General features: G+C 47.5%; 1 protein-coding gene across 2 annotated transcripts in view; it reads right to left on the reverse strand.

Annotated features, from left to right (window-relative positions):
- Positions 1-16,779, reverse strand: part of palmdb (palmdelphin b) — an 87,064-nt gene that overhangs the window by 52,053 nt on the left and 18,232 nt on the right. For both annotated transcript variants that reach the window (XM_080515462.1, XM_080515463.1), the window contains exon 2: positions 9,334-9,384. In XM_080515462.1, coding sequence (XP_080371588.1) covers positions 9,334-9,378 — 45 coding nt within the window. In that variant the 5' untranslated portion in view covers positions 9,379-9,384. The remainder of the gene's footprint in view (positions 1-9,333; positions 9,385-16,779) is intronic.

Genomic DNA, 16,779 nt, shown 5'->3' on the forward strand with positions numbered 1-16,779 from the left:
GTTTGTGTGTTCCCCTGTACGGTCTAGTGTTATTCAATGGGCCCATACTAACCTTCTGTCTTGTCAGCCATGAACTCAGTGCACCCTGTTTGTAGTGAGACAGCGCTTCTGGTGGCCAGGAATGAACAGGGAGGTCCGTGAGTATGTCCGGACTTGTCCCGTTTGTGCTCGTAACAAGACCTCCGCCCCTCTGGTCTGTTGCAGCTGCTCTCGGTACCCACCCGGCCATGGGCAGACCCGTCCATTGACTTCATCACTGGCCTCCCGGACGCAGAAGGGTTTACCACCATCCTCACCGTAGTGGACCGGTTCTCTAAAATTGCCCACTTTGTGCCCTTATTGAAGCTCCCATCAGCCAAGGAGCTGGCAGAGGTGATGCAGACGCATGTGTTCCGCCTTCATGGGTTCCCGCGGGACATTGTCTCTGACAGGGGGGCTCAGTTCGTGTCTCGGTTTTGGAGGGAGTTTTGCAGGCTGTTGGGAACGATGGTGAGCCTTTCATCTGGGTACCACCCAGAGTCTAACGGCCAAACGGAGAGGGTGAACCAGGAGCTGGAGTCCATACTTCGGTGTCTGGTCTCTGACAGCCCAGCTGCTTGGTACAGGCAGTTAGTCTGGGTGGAATACGCACACAATTCCCTTCCCTGTTCATCCACTGGGCTGTCTCCTTTTGAGTGCGTGTACGGTTACCAGCCTCCCCTGTTCCCTGCCCTGGAGTCGGAGGTTAGTGTCCCTTCAGCCCTTGTGTTGGTGCGGCGATGCAAGCGCGCTTGGCTTAAAGCCAGAAGCAAGCTCTTGCAGTGTTCTGCAGAACACAAGAGGCTTGCAGACCAACACCGGGTTCCCGCACCAACATACGCTGTTGGTCAGTGTGTGTGGCTCTCCACCTGGGACCTGGCTATCCGCTCAGATGCGAAGAAGCTGGCTTTGAGGTTTATTGGACCTTATCCAATATTCAAACTTGTTGGCCCCTCTGCAGTCCGCCTTCGCTTTCCCCGCTCGCTATGCGTCCACCCCACCTTTCACGTCTCAAAGGTTAAGCCTGCCCGGGCTACCCTGGTTCCCTCCTCAAGAGCCCCTCCCCCTCCCCGTATTGTAGAGGGTGAGGAGGTTTTTTCTGTCAGGCGGCTCCTGGTAGCTCGCCAGCGTGGACGGGGGTTTCAGTACCTGGTTGACTGGGAGGGGTATGGCCCTGAGTAACATGCCTGGGTACCTGCTAGGGACATTTTGGACCCTGACATGATCAGGGACTTCCACAGGCAGCATCCTGAGATGCCTGGGCCATCTGGAGCTGGTCGTGGAGGGGGGTGGGGGTACTGTCAGGAGGTAGGCTGAGATCTCCCTATAGTGGGCGGGCCACACGTCAGGGCGGTCCTGTTCCACACCTGTGGCCAATTCCAGTCATTACCCTGCCAGCAATATATGTCCTGTCTGTGTGTTTGTTCAGTGTTGGTCTGTTAGTCATCCATGTCTCGTCCGTTCTGTCCAGTGTTTTGGAGTACAAGTCTGCTGCGCTCCTCAAGTCAAGGAGCAACCTGCAACTCGTCGGTCTGTACTGTCATTGTAAATAAAAGACTTGATTGAACTCAGCCTGCCTCAGGAGTCCTGCACTTGGGTCCTGTCCGTTACCCGTGACAATTCCCTTCTTTTGCCATCTTGTGAAGTTTATGGTTTCTTCCTTTGCAGGATGTCAGGATTGTTCCAGAAGGTGTGAGTTTGCATTCATTTAAAAAAATTCCCACCAAGCTGTCAGAGAAGTGTTTATATTGATGCTTTTAAAGCAACTGTGTTTTTTGATGACAGGACTGAAGAAAGGAAGGTCTCTGATATGGAGATCTTCACAGAAGGTTTTTTCAATGTCCAGCCAGCCTTCATCTAAGGGTTTCTGATTAATCCATTTTACAACATAAAGTCATTTATTGGCAAGATAATAATTATAAAAGTTTGGAAGTTCAAAGCCACCTTGGTCCTTGATGTTCTGTAGTGTTTTCAAACTTATATGTGATGGTTTATTTTTCAATAAGAATTTTGAGATATGGGAATCCAACGTATTAAACCATGTTTTTGGTGGTTTTGATGGAATCATTGAAAAGATGTAGTTAATTTTAGGCAGGACCATCATTTTAATTGCAACTCTCCCCATAAGTGATATAGGAAGTGTCCTCCATCGAGTGAGGTCCTCTTCTATTGTTTTAATAAGGGGGGTGTAGTTTAAGTGCACCAAGTCTGACAGCTTGGCTGAGATATTAATGTCAAGGTATTTGATGTTCCCTGGTTTTAGTGGTGTATTTGGTGTGCTGAAAAAGTTAATAGGCAAGACAACTGATTTATTCAAATTTATAGAATATTCTGAAATTGCAGAGAATCTGTCTATTAACTCTATTGTTTTTGAAGAGAGGTATGTGTGTTTTGTAGGAAAAGTAATACATCATCTGCATAAAGGCATATTTTATGGGTTACATTTGCTGTTCGTATTCCTTTTATGTAATTGTTCTGTCTAATGGCTGCTGCTAATGGTTCAATACAAATTGCAAAGGGAGATGGTGAGAGTGGACACCCCTGCCTGGTGCCTCTCTCCAGATTGAACCTTGAGGAAGTTTGATCATTTGTTTTAACACAGGCACTGGGTGAGGTGTACAATGTTTTTATACAGGAGAGGTAATTTTGTCTAAATCCAAATTTCCATAGTGCAGCAAGTAGAAATGTCCAATTTACCCAATCAAAAGCTTTTTCTGCATCTAAGGAGGTGATAATGGCCTTTTGTTTATTGTGGTAGCAAATAAGATTAATGTGTCAGATTCATCAATCTGTGTGTATTGTAAGTGGAGTGTCGTCCTTTAATGAACCCTGTTTGATCAGGGTGTATGATGTGGGGTGTAATTTTTTCTAGTCTGCTTGCTAATGTTTTACTAAGTATTTCAAGATCTACATTGATTAGTGATATTGGGCGATAGCTAGATGGTAGTGTAGGATCTTTATCCGGTTTAAGAAGAAGATTGATGTTTGCACAGTTCATATGTGGGGGGAGAGATAAAGATTCTTTAATTTCCTCAACTGTTCTAAAAAAAAATTGGTGAGAGTAAAGGCCACAATTCTTTGTAAAATTCAGTGGTGTATCCATCAGGTCCTGGAGCTTTACCATCAGGTCCTGGAGCTTTACCATCAGGTCCTGGAGCTTTACCATCAGGCATGTGCTGGAGAGCTTCATGCAGTTCTTCTACTGAGATGGAAGCTTCTAGGCCTTGGATCTGTTCGTCTTTTAATTTTGGAGGTCAACTGTGCTCAGAAAGTTCTCTATTTCAGATTGTGAGGGGTCAATTTATGAAGAGTAAAGTTTTCTATTAAATTCTCTGAAAGTATTATTTATTTCCTGAGGGTCACAAGTGATTTCACCATTTTGAGTTTTAACTGAGGGGATTGTACACTTTTCTTTATTTTGAGCAAATTTTTACGACATGATGATCGGGCAAAGGAGAGTCTGCATGTCCTGATGGGATGTTTGTGGCCGGATACATGCTGGATTCCTGGGGTTCCTGGAGGTCCCTGTGTTTATCCATTCTTTCCATTGAGGATTTGGAGGACCTCTACATATTGGGATTAATGATAGCAGGTATGCTGGCAGCTAAATTGGGAAGGCTGCCTATCATCACTGAGGGATTATGCCGAGTTCTGACTCAGCTAAGAGATATGGCCACGATTTGGAGCAGCATGAAGACCAGAGACACTCAAGGTCGAAAGATAAAGCTGAATCGCCTGAACGAAAACAAATCTAAACAACCAGCCTCCAGTCGTCGAGGCTGGTTGTTTTCTTCAGTTCTCCTGCATGTGAGCATGGAACGAAGGCACTGCCTCCCCCCCCCCCGGCAGATGTAGCGCGTGCGTTCCTTTCTGTTTGGGTCTCGCATTTTGGCACCCCGTCAGATATCACCTCCGACAGGGGCCCCCAGTTTGTGTCAGGGCTTTGGTCTGCAATGGCGGGGTCTTTGGGTGTGCAGGTGCACCGTACGACTACATACCACCCTCAGGCTAATGGCTTGTGTGACCGTATTCACCGGTCCCTTAAAGCAGCATTGCGTGCCGCACTGTCTGACAATAACTGGGTGGACCGTTTGCCTTGGATAATGCTAGGGTTGTGTTCGTCTCCTAAGGAGGACCTAAATGCATCACCCACGGAGCTCGTGTTTTGTCAGCCGCTCCGTGTTCATGGGGAATTTTTTTCCTCAAAAGTTGTGCTCCGTGACCCCAGTCGGATGTCGGTCCATTTTCCTCTTGCAGTTTTTTGGCTCCGGGCCCCATTACCCACGGTTTTCCACGGCCGTTTGTTCCTGCTGAGCTTAAGTCGGCCCATTTCGTTTTTGTGCATGGGCATGATGCTCACCGTTCGCCCTTACAGCCTCCATACGATGGCCCCTTCAGGGTCCTGGAGAAGGGCCCTAAGGTTTTTGTGCTGGATGTGGGTGGGCGCAGGGAGCATATTTTGTTAGATAGACGTAAGTCTCCCGCGCTTTGATGTTATGTACTATTCTGTCTTTAGTTTTTGGTGGTTGAGAAATAAAAGACACGTTTCACCTTCAGCTCTGATGTATCCTTTATCCTGCCACAATATACCCGTAAAAGTGATGCCAGATTTCATGTCTTCAAATATAAGTAAATGTAAAAAGTAATACATCTCCCAGTTGCTTTGAAACATTTGAGGTCTATTTCGATTGGATGTTATTACAGACCTCCTAGTGCTAATAGTGAGTATTTAGATCAGATCTGTGATATGCTGGAACATGTTAGTAATACAAATCATGGAATCTACTTCATGGGTGATTTCAAGGATTCAAGGATTCAAGGATTCTTTATTGTCATATCAAAAAGAAATTATACGAAATTTGGACTCGGGTCCCGGCAAGCCAGTAATAAAAATATATAGAGCGTAAAAATATATACATATACAAGAGCAGAAATGTAAAGTGTAAAGTGTTTGTAGTGCAAAATTGTGAGGGAGTCTATGGAACATGGCTCGAGTTCACTAGTCTCACAGCTTTGAGGAAGAAGCTGTTCCTGAGCCTGGTGGTTTTGCTCCGAATGCTCCTCAGCCGCTTTCCTGAGGGGAGGGGCTGAAACAGTCCATGTGCTGGGTGGGTGGAGTCCTTCATGATGCGGAGAGCCCTCCCCCTGCATCGTGCTGTGTAGAGGTCTGAGGTGGTGGGGAGTCCTCTGAGCGGCCTTTACCACCCTCTGCAGAGCCTTCCTCTCAGCGGCGGTGCATCCGCCATGCCACACAGTGATGCAGCTGCAGAGGACGCTCTCCACCGCACAGTGGTAGAAGCTCCTCAGGACGGAGCCTCCCAGACCCGCCCTCCGCAACTTCCTGAGGAAGTAGAGGCGTTGGTGGGCCTTCTTGACCAGACGGGAAGTGTTGGCGCTCCAGGTGAGGTCCTTGGACAAGTGTACCCCCAGGTACTTGTAGCTGGAAACCACTTCCACAGCTGCTCCTCCGATGTGCAGGGGAGCGGGGGGGCACCTGACCCTCCTGAAGTCCACCACCATCTCCTTGGTCTTTTCCCCGTTGATGCAGAGGTTGTTTTCACTGCACCACTGCATCAGGTGTTCCACCTCCTCTGTATTTGGACTCATCGTTGTTTGTGATGCGTCCCACTACTGCTGTGTCGTCCGCAAACTTCACTATATGACAGCTGGGGTGTATTGCCGTGCAGTCATATGTCAGCAGAGTGAACAGGAGGGGGCTCAGCACACAGCCCTGAGGTGAGCCGGTGCTGAGGATGATGGGGGAGGAGACGGTGTCGTTGATCGTGACAGTTTGTGGTCTGTTGGTCAGGAAGTCCAGGATCCAGTTCCCCAGTGTGGGGCTCAGTCCCAGGGAGTGGAGCTTCTGCACCAGGGTCTGCGGGATGATGGTGTTGAAGGCTGGGGAGAAGTCCAGGAAGAGCAGACGGACGTAGGAGTTTTTGCTCTCCAGATGGGTGAGGGTTGTGTGGACCACCGATGAGATGGCGTCATCAGTGGATCGGTTTTTCTTATATGCGTATTGGTGGGGGTCCACAGTGACGTCGATGGAGTCCTTGATCTGAGTCATGACCAGCCTCTCGAAGCACTTCATAACTACCGGGGTTAGGGCGACCGGCCGGTAGTCGTTTAGGCCTGTCACTGTGGAGCATTTGGGGACGGGGACAATTGTGGCAGTCTTTAGGCAGGTGGGGACAGATGACAGTGAGAGTGAGGTGTTGAAGATGTCTGCCAGCACCTCGGACAGCTGGTGTGCACAGTCCTTCAGTACCCGCCCCGGGATGTTATCCGGGCCAGCAGCTTTGCGGGGGTTAATTCCCTGTAGGGTCTTCCTCACATCTGCTGTGGTCACAGTGAGGGGTGCATCACCAGGCGGTGGTGTGAGTCTAGTACTGGGGGGGGTGTCCGGGTCTTCGAAGCGGGCGTAGAAATTGTTGAGTGTGTCTGGCAGGGAGGGGTCACTTGGGCATTGTGCATTCCTGGTGTTGTAGTCTGTGATGCACTTGATGCCCTTCCACATGCGCCGTGGGTCGTTGGTGGTGAAGTGACCCTCAATCTTTTGGGAGTATGTGGCTTTGGCCCTCGCGATGCCTGCATTCAGCTCTTTCCTTGCCTCTCTGAGTGCTGGTGCCTCTCCTGCCCTGAATGCAGCATCCCTAGCCTTCAGTAAGGTTTTCACCTCAGCGTTCAGCCAGGGTTTCTGGTTCGGGTAGCAGGTGATTGTCTTGGTGGTGGAGACGTCATCAGCACACTTGGAGATGAAGCCGAGGACAGAGGAGGTGTATTCCTCCAGGTCCACCTCTCCCTCGTATGTGGCTGCCTCCCTGAAGACCTGCCAGTCTGTGCATTGGAAACAGTATTGGAGCACAGCGGCTGATTCTCTGGGCCACACAGTGACTGTCCTCTTTGTTGGCCGGCTCCATCTCAGCAGGGGGCGGTATGCTGGCGTCAGCATGACGGTGATGTGGTCAGAGAGTCCGAGGTGGGGGCGGGGAAGAGATCTGTATGCTCCGCGGATGTTGGTGTACACACAGTCCAGGGTATTGTTTCCCCTTGTGGGGATGGTGATGGTGATTTGAATATAGACTGGAACTCTTCCAACTGTGCAATGATAATGAAACTACTGAGTGCATCTGAAGCCTGTGGATTATAACAGGTTATTGATACACCAACAAGAATATGTATAAAAAAGGATGGAACTTGGTCAGCATCCTGTATCGACCACCTCTTTGTTAATAGACCAGAATTCTGTTGAAACGCCATATCTGTTCTGATTGGCTGTAGTGACCATCATCTTGTAGCTATTGTGAGGAAAAGAAAACTTTCTAAAGCTGGTTCAAAAATAATATTGAAAAGATCTTTCAGGAATTTTTCCTCAGCCTTGTTATGTAGATGATGTAAAGAATTGCTAACTGGTCTGAAGTTTTCTTAAAAGAAGATCCAGAGAAAGCATTCCAGGTTTTTGATCAGACGTTGATGACAAATCACCATGTATCAATGAAAAAGTTTACAGTTGGAAATGTTAGGGCCCCGTTAGATGAAGAATTAAAAGATCTAATGGAACAAAGGGATCAAGCCAAAGTAACAGCTGTTTCATCACATTTAGTTAAAATATACTGTAAACTCTGGAACTTTGTAACAAAAGCAAATAAGAAGAAAAATAAAAAATTTTATGATAATAAAATCAAAGAAACAAAAAATGATAGCAAACAATTATGGAATATTCTGAATTATATGCTAAAAGAAACTATTAAATCAACACCAGTTTATTTAGAAAGTGAAGATGATTTTTTAACTAAACCAAAAAACCACCTAAATGATTATTTCATAACCAAAATAGACAAGCTTTAGAAGACAGTACAACCACACGATACGCATCTAACAAATCATCTTATCAACATGGAAAGTAAAACATGTAGCTTTGAATTGAAGAATATCAGTGTCGCTCAAGTGGAATTACTTCTTATGAATTGCAAAATTAAACCACCAGGGATCAACTATCTTGATAGTAAACTGCTAAAACCTATAGCCTCTATAATTGCTCCTATGGTGGCACATATTGAAAACTTATGTTTGCAATAATGGAAAGTGTCAAAAATTGTACCAATACCTAAAGATGAAAGAAAGCTGTTCTCTGGTTCAAATAGTCGACCGATAAGTTTCTTATCAATTTTGGGCAAGAAAATGGAGAGAATTGTCTATGACCAAATCCAGGCTTATTTCTTGAATAATCATTTGATGACACATTTTCGGCATGCATATAAAGAGAAGTACTGGACGGCCACGGCCCTCACTCGTGTGCTGTATGACTGGACTAAGGATATTGAGTCAAGGAAAATTATTGGTGTTATAATGCTTGATTTCTCTGCAGCTTTTGATGTCATTGATCATAAGTAGTGGTGTGCAGTCAGGGGCAGCAGGGCCAACACTGCTGGCACTGCTAGCCCTGTCGAAAAGGATTTTTCTTTATTTTTTAATAATTAAAAAGTGATTCTGAAATCTGTGTCTGGAATCAATTAGTGACTTCAGCAACTTTATCCAGAAGACGACTGGTTACATTTTGTGGAGCTAACTGCTGGCCCTGACTAAAACACCACCACACGCTACTGGTCATAAGTTAATGCTAGAAAAACTGAAATGCTATAGTTTTTTCTCAAACTAAATTACTGGATGGAAAGTTATTTGCCTGATAGAAAGCAGTCAGTATATTTTAACGGAAGTTTTTCAGATATGAAACTTGTGAAACATGGACTTCCTCAAGGAAGCTGTCTCGGGATGCTCCTGTACACAATCTTCACCAATGATCTTCCCTTAGTATTAAAAAAGCAAGTATCTCAATGTATGCTGATGACTCCACTGTATATTTAGCAGATGGAAATATCAGTGACCTGAATAATAGTTCAGAGTTAAAGTCAGTGGTAGACTGGATCAATACAAATAAACTAATTTTAAATGTATCTAAAACTAATAGTTTAGTAAATAGAAGTGATTATTCTTTATGTTCGAAACCAAAGCTTGACCTCAGTATAACTCAGACAGTAATAAAACAAGTAGAAGAATTCAAACTATTGGGAGTTATCATTGACAACACACTTCCGTGGATCAAGCATGTACAGAAAGTTGTAAACAAAAATGGTAAATGCTCTGTCTGTTATCAAAAGGTGTGCAAAAACCTTGACACAACAAACAATGAAACAAGTCATTCAAGCATTAGTTTTTGTCTCATTGATCATTGTCATAGAAACGAAGTCCCACAACACAAGCAGAGTGTTGTTGTGAAGTGGTTGAAATGGAGTTGAGCTGAAGAGAGAGACTCACCGTGATGGCCTGGAGACGCTCCCTCAGCAGGTCGGCCTCCTCCATGATGAACTGCAGGGCCAACCACAACACAAGAAAATGCATTATTAGAGGACAAGTACTCGTGATAGAGGACCAACTGCTTGTTATAGAAGTCCATTACTGGTAATAGAGGACCATTATTGGCAATAATGGCCCAGTACTGGTAATAGAGGACCAGTAATGATAGTAGATGACCTGTATTGGTAATAAAGGACCCATACTGGTATTTGAGGACCCTTACTGGTAATAAAGGACTTATCCTGGTAATAGAGGACCAGTACTGGTAATAGATGACCCGTACTGGTAAAAGAGGACATGTACTGGTAAATGATGAGCCGTACTGGTAATTGAGGACCTATACTCACAATAGAGGACAAGTACTAGTAATAGAGAAACCATATTGGTAATAGAGGACCAGTAATGGTAATAGAGGACCCGTACTGGTAATAGAGGACCAGTACTGGTAATACTGGAGGACCCATACTGGTAACAGAGGAGCCTTACTGGTTAATAGAGGACAAGTACTGGTAATAGAGGACCCATACTGGTAATAGAGGACCCATACTGGTAATAGAGGACAAGTACTGGTAATAGAGGACCCATACTGGTAATAGAGGTGCCTTACTGGTAATAGAGGACTCATACTGGTAATAGAGGTGCCTTACTGGTAATAGAGGACTCATACCAGCAATGGAGGACCACTACTGTGTAACCCCTGGGAACTAAAGAGCCGCTGCCACTTCCTGTCGTAGTTTTATTGTGACAGGCCCACTCTGCACCTTTAAGTTCCCTCCCCCTCACTCTTGTTTGCTCCATGGCTGCTGCTCTGGCTATCCTCGTTGTGGCGTCGGAATGGTCGGCTTCCTGATTAAAAAGAATCGTTTAAACAAGTGATCAAAGGAAAATAACCAGAAGGATATCTCCACCTGTAACCCAAACATCTCCCCACTCATCGGTGAGTTGATCCACCTTGTAATTTTTATGCATTTTGCGTATTTGTGGTGTCCCGGATTCCATTAAAACACCTGCTTAATTTAAGCAAACATTAGCGCTGGAACGCACATGGTCAGTCTGACCATTTGGACTCTTATTTAAATAATCCTTTTACTTTATAATTTATCATCAAAGCCGAATAGTTTATTAGACCGTATTATACTAAGATAATACTTCGTTTTTTTCTGTTTTTGACCGTTTTTGCCAATTTCTGTTACTTTCTAGATTAAATGCATAAGCGGCTATGTGGTTTTGAATGGGCTCTGACCTGTTGAATGAATTGAATTATCTGTTGTACAACTACCATGATTTGTTTGAATGAATATATTGAAAACATGTAATGTTTATGGAATGTCTTAGCTTTACTGCTAATGATTTTGATTTAAAGTGCCCTTTATTTCTTTTTTTTTTAAACTGTTAACTGTAGTGAAGATTCAAATTGATTTACCTTCATGGATTTTTTTTCTGCTGTGATTTATAGCATTTATTTATGGCTGATTATTTGTGTAACAATGACCAATTGTTTAAAGGTGTTAAGTTTAAATTATTTTCTACTTTTTAAAAAAGTATTTATGCTAATTTATTTTAGGTTTTGACTAATTGTTTTGACCTTGTTTTATAGGTCAGGTTTTTTTTTTTTAAGTTCTGGATCACTTGATACTCCCAACCACTAGATGGCGAGCCACCACCCAACCACCACTGCATCGCGGTAGGAATATTTGAGTTCTTTTCTTTTTTTGTTCCTTGGACACTCAGAACTGCAATATTTGGATTATATCCTGGGGATTATTTTTTTGGTTTGCATTTTTTTTTCCACCCAAGTGCGAAATCATCCCAACTCTGTGAAATCAAACAAACTGAACTCAGACACAGCCAAGGAAACCCACTTTGAACTGAACTGAACTGAGGGAATATTGTCTGTGGTTTATACTTTTGTTTTGTTGTTGTTGTGTGTATTGTATATATCTAATTATAAATAGCAACTAAACAAATTTTTTTTTATATATAATATAACTTAATGACTCTAAATATTTTCCCTATACAGATGTAGGGATTTCTTACCTCATAAGGATCACTATTTATGTTGCGGTTGGCTATCGATAATGATTAATAATTATCAAAGATAGTTATTAATTATGTTATTGAAATGTAATCTGATCTGTATCAGAACCTTGGAGCTCCACCTGTCTTAACAGGAAATGATAGCCAATTCAGTTCTATCAGTCTCATAAGATATACTAAACAGTTAATCAGGAATTTGAATTAATATCCATCCATCCATCCATCCATTGGCTACCGCTTTATCCGGGGCCGGGTCGCAGAGGCAGCAGTCTGAGCAGAGTTGCCCAGACTTCCCTCACCCCAGACACTTCCTCCAGCTCCTCCGGTGGCACCCCAAGGCGTTCCCAGGCCAGCCGAGAGACATAGTCCCTCCAGCGTGTCCTGGGTCTGCCCCGAGGCCTCCTACCGGAGGGACATGCCCGGAACACCTCCCTCGGGAGGCGTCCGGGGGGCATCCGAAATAGATGCCCGAGCCACCTCAGCTGGCTCCTCTCGATGTGGAGGAGCAGCGGCTCTACTCCGAGCTCCTCCCTGGTGACTGAGCTCCTCACCCTATCTCTAAGGGTGACTGAGCTCCTCACCCTATCTCTAAGGGGGACTGAGCTCCTCACCCTATCTCTAAGGGGGACTGAGCTCCTCACCCTATCTCTAAGGGTACGCCCAGCCACCCTACGGAGGAAGCTCATTTCAGCCGCTTGTATCCGGGATCTCGTTCTTTCGGTCATGACCCATAGTTCATGACCGTAGGTGAGGGTAGGAACGAAGATCGACCGGTAAATCGAGAGCTTTGCTTTTTGGCTCAGCTCCTTCTTCACCACGACGGACCGATACAACGTCCGCATGACTGCAGACGCTGCACCGATCCGCCTGTCGATCTCACGCTCCATCTTTCCCCCACTCGTGAACAAGACCCCAAGATACTTAAACTCCTCCACTTGGGACAAGGGCACTCCACCGACCTGGAGGGGGCAAGCCACCTTTTTCCGGTCGAGAACCATGGCCTCGGATTTAGAGGTGCTGATCCTCATCCCAGCTGCTTCACACTCGGCTGCGAACCGTGTCAGTGCACGCTGGAGATCCAGGCTTGATGGGGCCAACAGAACCACATCATCCGCAAATAGCAGAGATGAGATTCTGTGGTCCCCAAACCGGACCCCCTCTGGCCCCCGGCTGTGCCTAGAAATTCTGTCCATATAAGTAATGAACAGAACCGGTGACAAAGGACACCCCTGCCGGAGGCCAACGTGCACAGGAAACAGGTCCGACTTACTGCCGGCAATGCGAACCAGACTCCTGCTCCGGGAATACAAGGACCGAACAGCCCTCAACAAGGGACCCCGGACTCCGTACTCCCGGAGCACCCCCCACAGGACATCTCGGGGGACGCGGTCGAACGCCTTCTCCAGATCCACAAAACACATGTGGACTGGTTGGGCGAACTCCCACGAACCCTCAAGCACCTGGTGGAGGGTATAGAGCTGGTCCAGTGTTCCACGACCGCATTGTTCCTCTTGGATCCGAGGTTCGACTAACGGCCGGACCCTCCTCTCCAGTACCCTGGAATAGACTTTCCCGGGGAGGCTGAGGAGTGTGATCCCTCTGTAGTTGGAACACACCCTCCGATCCCCCTTCTTAAAGAGAGGGACCACCACCCCGGTCTGCCAGTCCAGAGGTACTGTCCCCGCCCGCCACGCGATGTTGCAGAGACGAGTCAGCCACGACAGTCCCTGCACATCCAGAGACTTAAGGAACTCTGGGCGAATCTCATCCACTCCCGGTGCCTTGCCACCGAGGAGCTTCACAACAACCTCGGTGACTTCAGCTTGGGAAATGGACAAGTCCACCTCTGAGAACCCAGCCTCTGCTTCCTCAATAGAAGACGTGGTGGTGGGATTGAGGAGGTCCTCGAAGTATTCCTTCCACCGCCCAACAATGTCCCCAGTTGAGGTCAACAGCTCCCCACTTCCACTGTAAACAGTGTTGGTGGAGAACTGCTTCCCCCGCCTGAGGCGCCGGACGGTTTGCCAGAATTTCCTCGAGGCCGACCGAAAGTCCTCCTCCATGACCTCTCCGAACTCCTCCCAGACCCGAGTTTTTGCCTCCACCACAGCCCGGGCTGCGGCTCGCTTGGCCTGCCGGTACCTGTCGATTGCCTCGGGAGTCCTATGAGCTAACAGTGCCCGGTAGGACTCCTTCTTCAGCTTGACGGCATCCCTTACTTCCGGTGTCCACCACCGGGTTCGGGGATTGCCGCCACGACAGGCGCCAGAGACCCTGCGGCCACAGCTCCGAGCAGCAGCTTCGGCAATGGAAGTTGAGAACATGGTCCACTCGGACTCAATGTCTCCAACCTCCCTCGGGATCTGTGAGAAGCTCTCCCAGAGGTGGGAGTTGAAGGCTGCGCGGATGGAAGGCTCGGCCAGATGTTCCCAGCAGACCCTCACAACACGTTTGGGCCTGCCGAGTCTATCCGGCCTCCTCCCAGTCCAGCGCATCCAACTCACCACCAGGTGGTGATCAGTTGACAGCTCTGCCCCTCTCTGTACCCGAGTGTCCAAGACACGCGGCCAGAGATCAGATGACACGACCACAAAGTCTATCATTGACCTCCGGCCTAGGGTGTCCTGGTGCCATGTGCACTTATGGACACCCCTGTGCTCGAACATGGTGTTCGTTATGGACAAGCTGTGACTGGCACAGAAGTCCAATAACAGAACACCACTCGGGTTCAGATCGGGGAGGCCGTTCCTCCCAATCACCCCCTTCCAAGTCTCGCTGTCATTGCCCACGTGGGCGTTGAAGTCCCCCAGGAGAACAATGGAGTCCCCAGTTGGGGCACTATCCAGCACCCCTCCCAGGGACTCCAAGAAGGTTGGGTACTCTGAACTGCTGTTCGGTGCATAGGCCGAGACAACAGTCAGAGACCTGTCCTCTACTTGTAGGCGTAGGGACGCAACCCTCTCGTTCACCGGGGTGAACTCCAACACATGGCGGCTGAGCTGTGGGGCAATAAGCAAGCCCACTCCAGCCCGCCGCCTTACACCGCGGGCAACTCCAGAGAAGTGGAGTATCCAGCCCCTGTCGAGGAGCTGGGTTCCAGAGTCCAAGCTGTGAGTGGAGGTGAGCCCGACTATATCTAGCCGGTATCTCTCAGCCTCCCTCACAAGCTCGGGCTCCTTCCCCGCCAGCGAGGTCACATTCCATGTCCCACAAGCCAGAGTCCGTGTCCGGGGATCGGGTCGTCGAGGCCCCTGCCGTCGACTGCCACCCAATCCACATTATTAGTATTGAATTAATAGTTAAATTAATTACAATTACCAGAATTAACAATAAAGCTTGAAGGATTTTGGAGTTCTTGACACAGAAGAGGTCGACATTTCATTCTCCTTTGTGCTCATTAATAAAACAGCAAGTATGATTCCAAACATTATATTTATTAACAATGAACACAAATAAACACAGATTCTAACTACCTATATACAGCTGGGTGTGTGTGTGTGTGTGTGTGTGTGTGTGTGTGTGTGTGTGTGTGTGTGTGTGTGTGTGTGTGTGTGTGTGTGTGTGTGTGTGTGTGTGTGTGTGTGTGTGTGTGTGTGTGTGTGTGTGTGTGTGTGTGTGGACTGTCTCTTAGTTTGAAGACTCTTTTTCTCTCTCATGAGCTACTTGACAGTCTGGATGAGCTGGGGCCACTGGCGACCAGAACGGAGTGGCGTTTGGCTGACTGGGTGTGTGCACCTCAGGACTCAAGGAGGAAAGATCCGCGAGCTCAGGCATCAGTTCATGGACGACCACTGTTGCCGCCTCGTCAGCTGCCTTCTGTTCCTCCGGCCTCGGCATCCTCCTCTTGCACAGAGGAACCTATGCTACCGTACCGGACGCGTCTAACATCTGAGAAGCGTGAGAGATGGTTCAGACTCCGGCTCGGCATTTACTGTGGTCAACCTGGGCACCGCCTCACCAACAGTCCGATGTGAGGCAAGTCTTCAGATTGTATGGCTAGGTCACTGCACTCGATCTCAGATTTTAAAGACTCCCAGCATCCTGTGTTCTCTGTTACTCTCTCAACTCTTGGTGTCTCCCTACAGGTGGAAGAACTGGTGGACTCCAAGGCTGACGCTAACCTCATGCACTCGCTAGCTGAGAGACTGAAGACATTTCCCCTCAACCCGCCCATTGATGCTCACACCCTTGATGGATGCCTCTTGTCCCGGATTACTCAGACCTCTCAGCCAGTACAGGTTAGGTTTCTCGATGGTCATTCTGAGTCCACCAGGTACCACCTATTTAAGTCCCCACAGTTCCCTGTGGTCCTGGGTCTCCCCTGGCTTCAACAGCCCAACCCCAGTATTGATGTGGTGACGGGATGTGTGAGGAGCTGGGGGTCCCGGTGTAAAGATAACTGTCTGTCCTCTAAGAACTTCACCCAGCTCACCACTGTTTACCCGGCGACCAGCTCTGTCACGCTTTCTCCGAAGCTTTAGAAGATCCCGGCCTGCTATCACGATCTCTTGTAGGTGTTTTATAAGAGCTGGCCTCCCTCTCTGCCTCCACACAGGCCCTATGACTGCACCATCGACCTGCAGGCTAGCACCCCAATTCCTCGTGGCCGTCTTTGCTCTCTGTCAAAGCCAGAGCAGCAGGCAATGGACGACTACATCAAGGCATCCATGGAAGCAGGTATTATCAGGCCATCTTCTTCAACCGCAGGAGCTGGATTTTTCTTCGTTTCAAAGAAGGATGGGTCTTTGAGACCTTGTATTGACTATCGAGCCCTCAATACCATAACTGTTAAGAACTGCTATCCTCTGCCACTTATGACATCTACATTTGAGCTCCTCCAAGACGCCAACTGTTTTTCCAAACTGGACCTAAGGAATGCTTACTAGTATTCATAGTGGCCTCCTCCTTCCTCAACTGTTTTGTTTTTGTGTACCAGGATGACATTCTTGTGTTTTCCCCAGATCAGGAGACTCACATCCAGCATATGAGACTGGTCCTCTCTCGCCTCCTGGAGAACAACCTATTTGTTAAAGCTGAGAAATGTGAGTCTCACGTTCCCTCAACGTCATTCCTCGGTCTGATCATTTCCCTAGGACACATCTTGATAGACCCTGCCAAGGTCAGCACTCTGGCCTCATGGCCCACTCCAGAGAACCGCAAACAGCCACAGCGCTTCCTTGGCTTCATCGATTTTTACAGGAAGTTGGTTAAAGATTTCAGTATGGTTGCAGCCCCATTGCACAGACTCACCTCCACTATTTCTCCTTTCTTATGGACCCCTGAGGCTGACAAGGCGTTCAAGAACCTCCGGACAGCTTTCTGCTTGGCCCCCATTCTCCTTCAACCAGATCCCGAGAGGCAATTTGTGGT

Source organism: Blennius ocellaris (genome assembly GCF_963422515.1).
Source record: "Blennius ocellaris genome assembly, chromosome: 19".
Lineage (NCBI taxonomy): Eukaryota > Metazoa > Chordata > Actinopteri > Blenniiformes > Blenniidae > Blennius > Blennius ocellaris.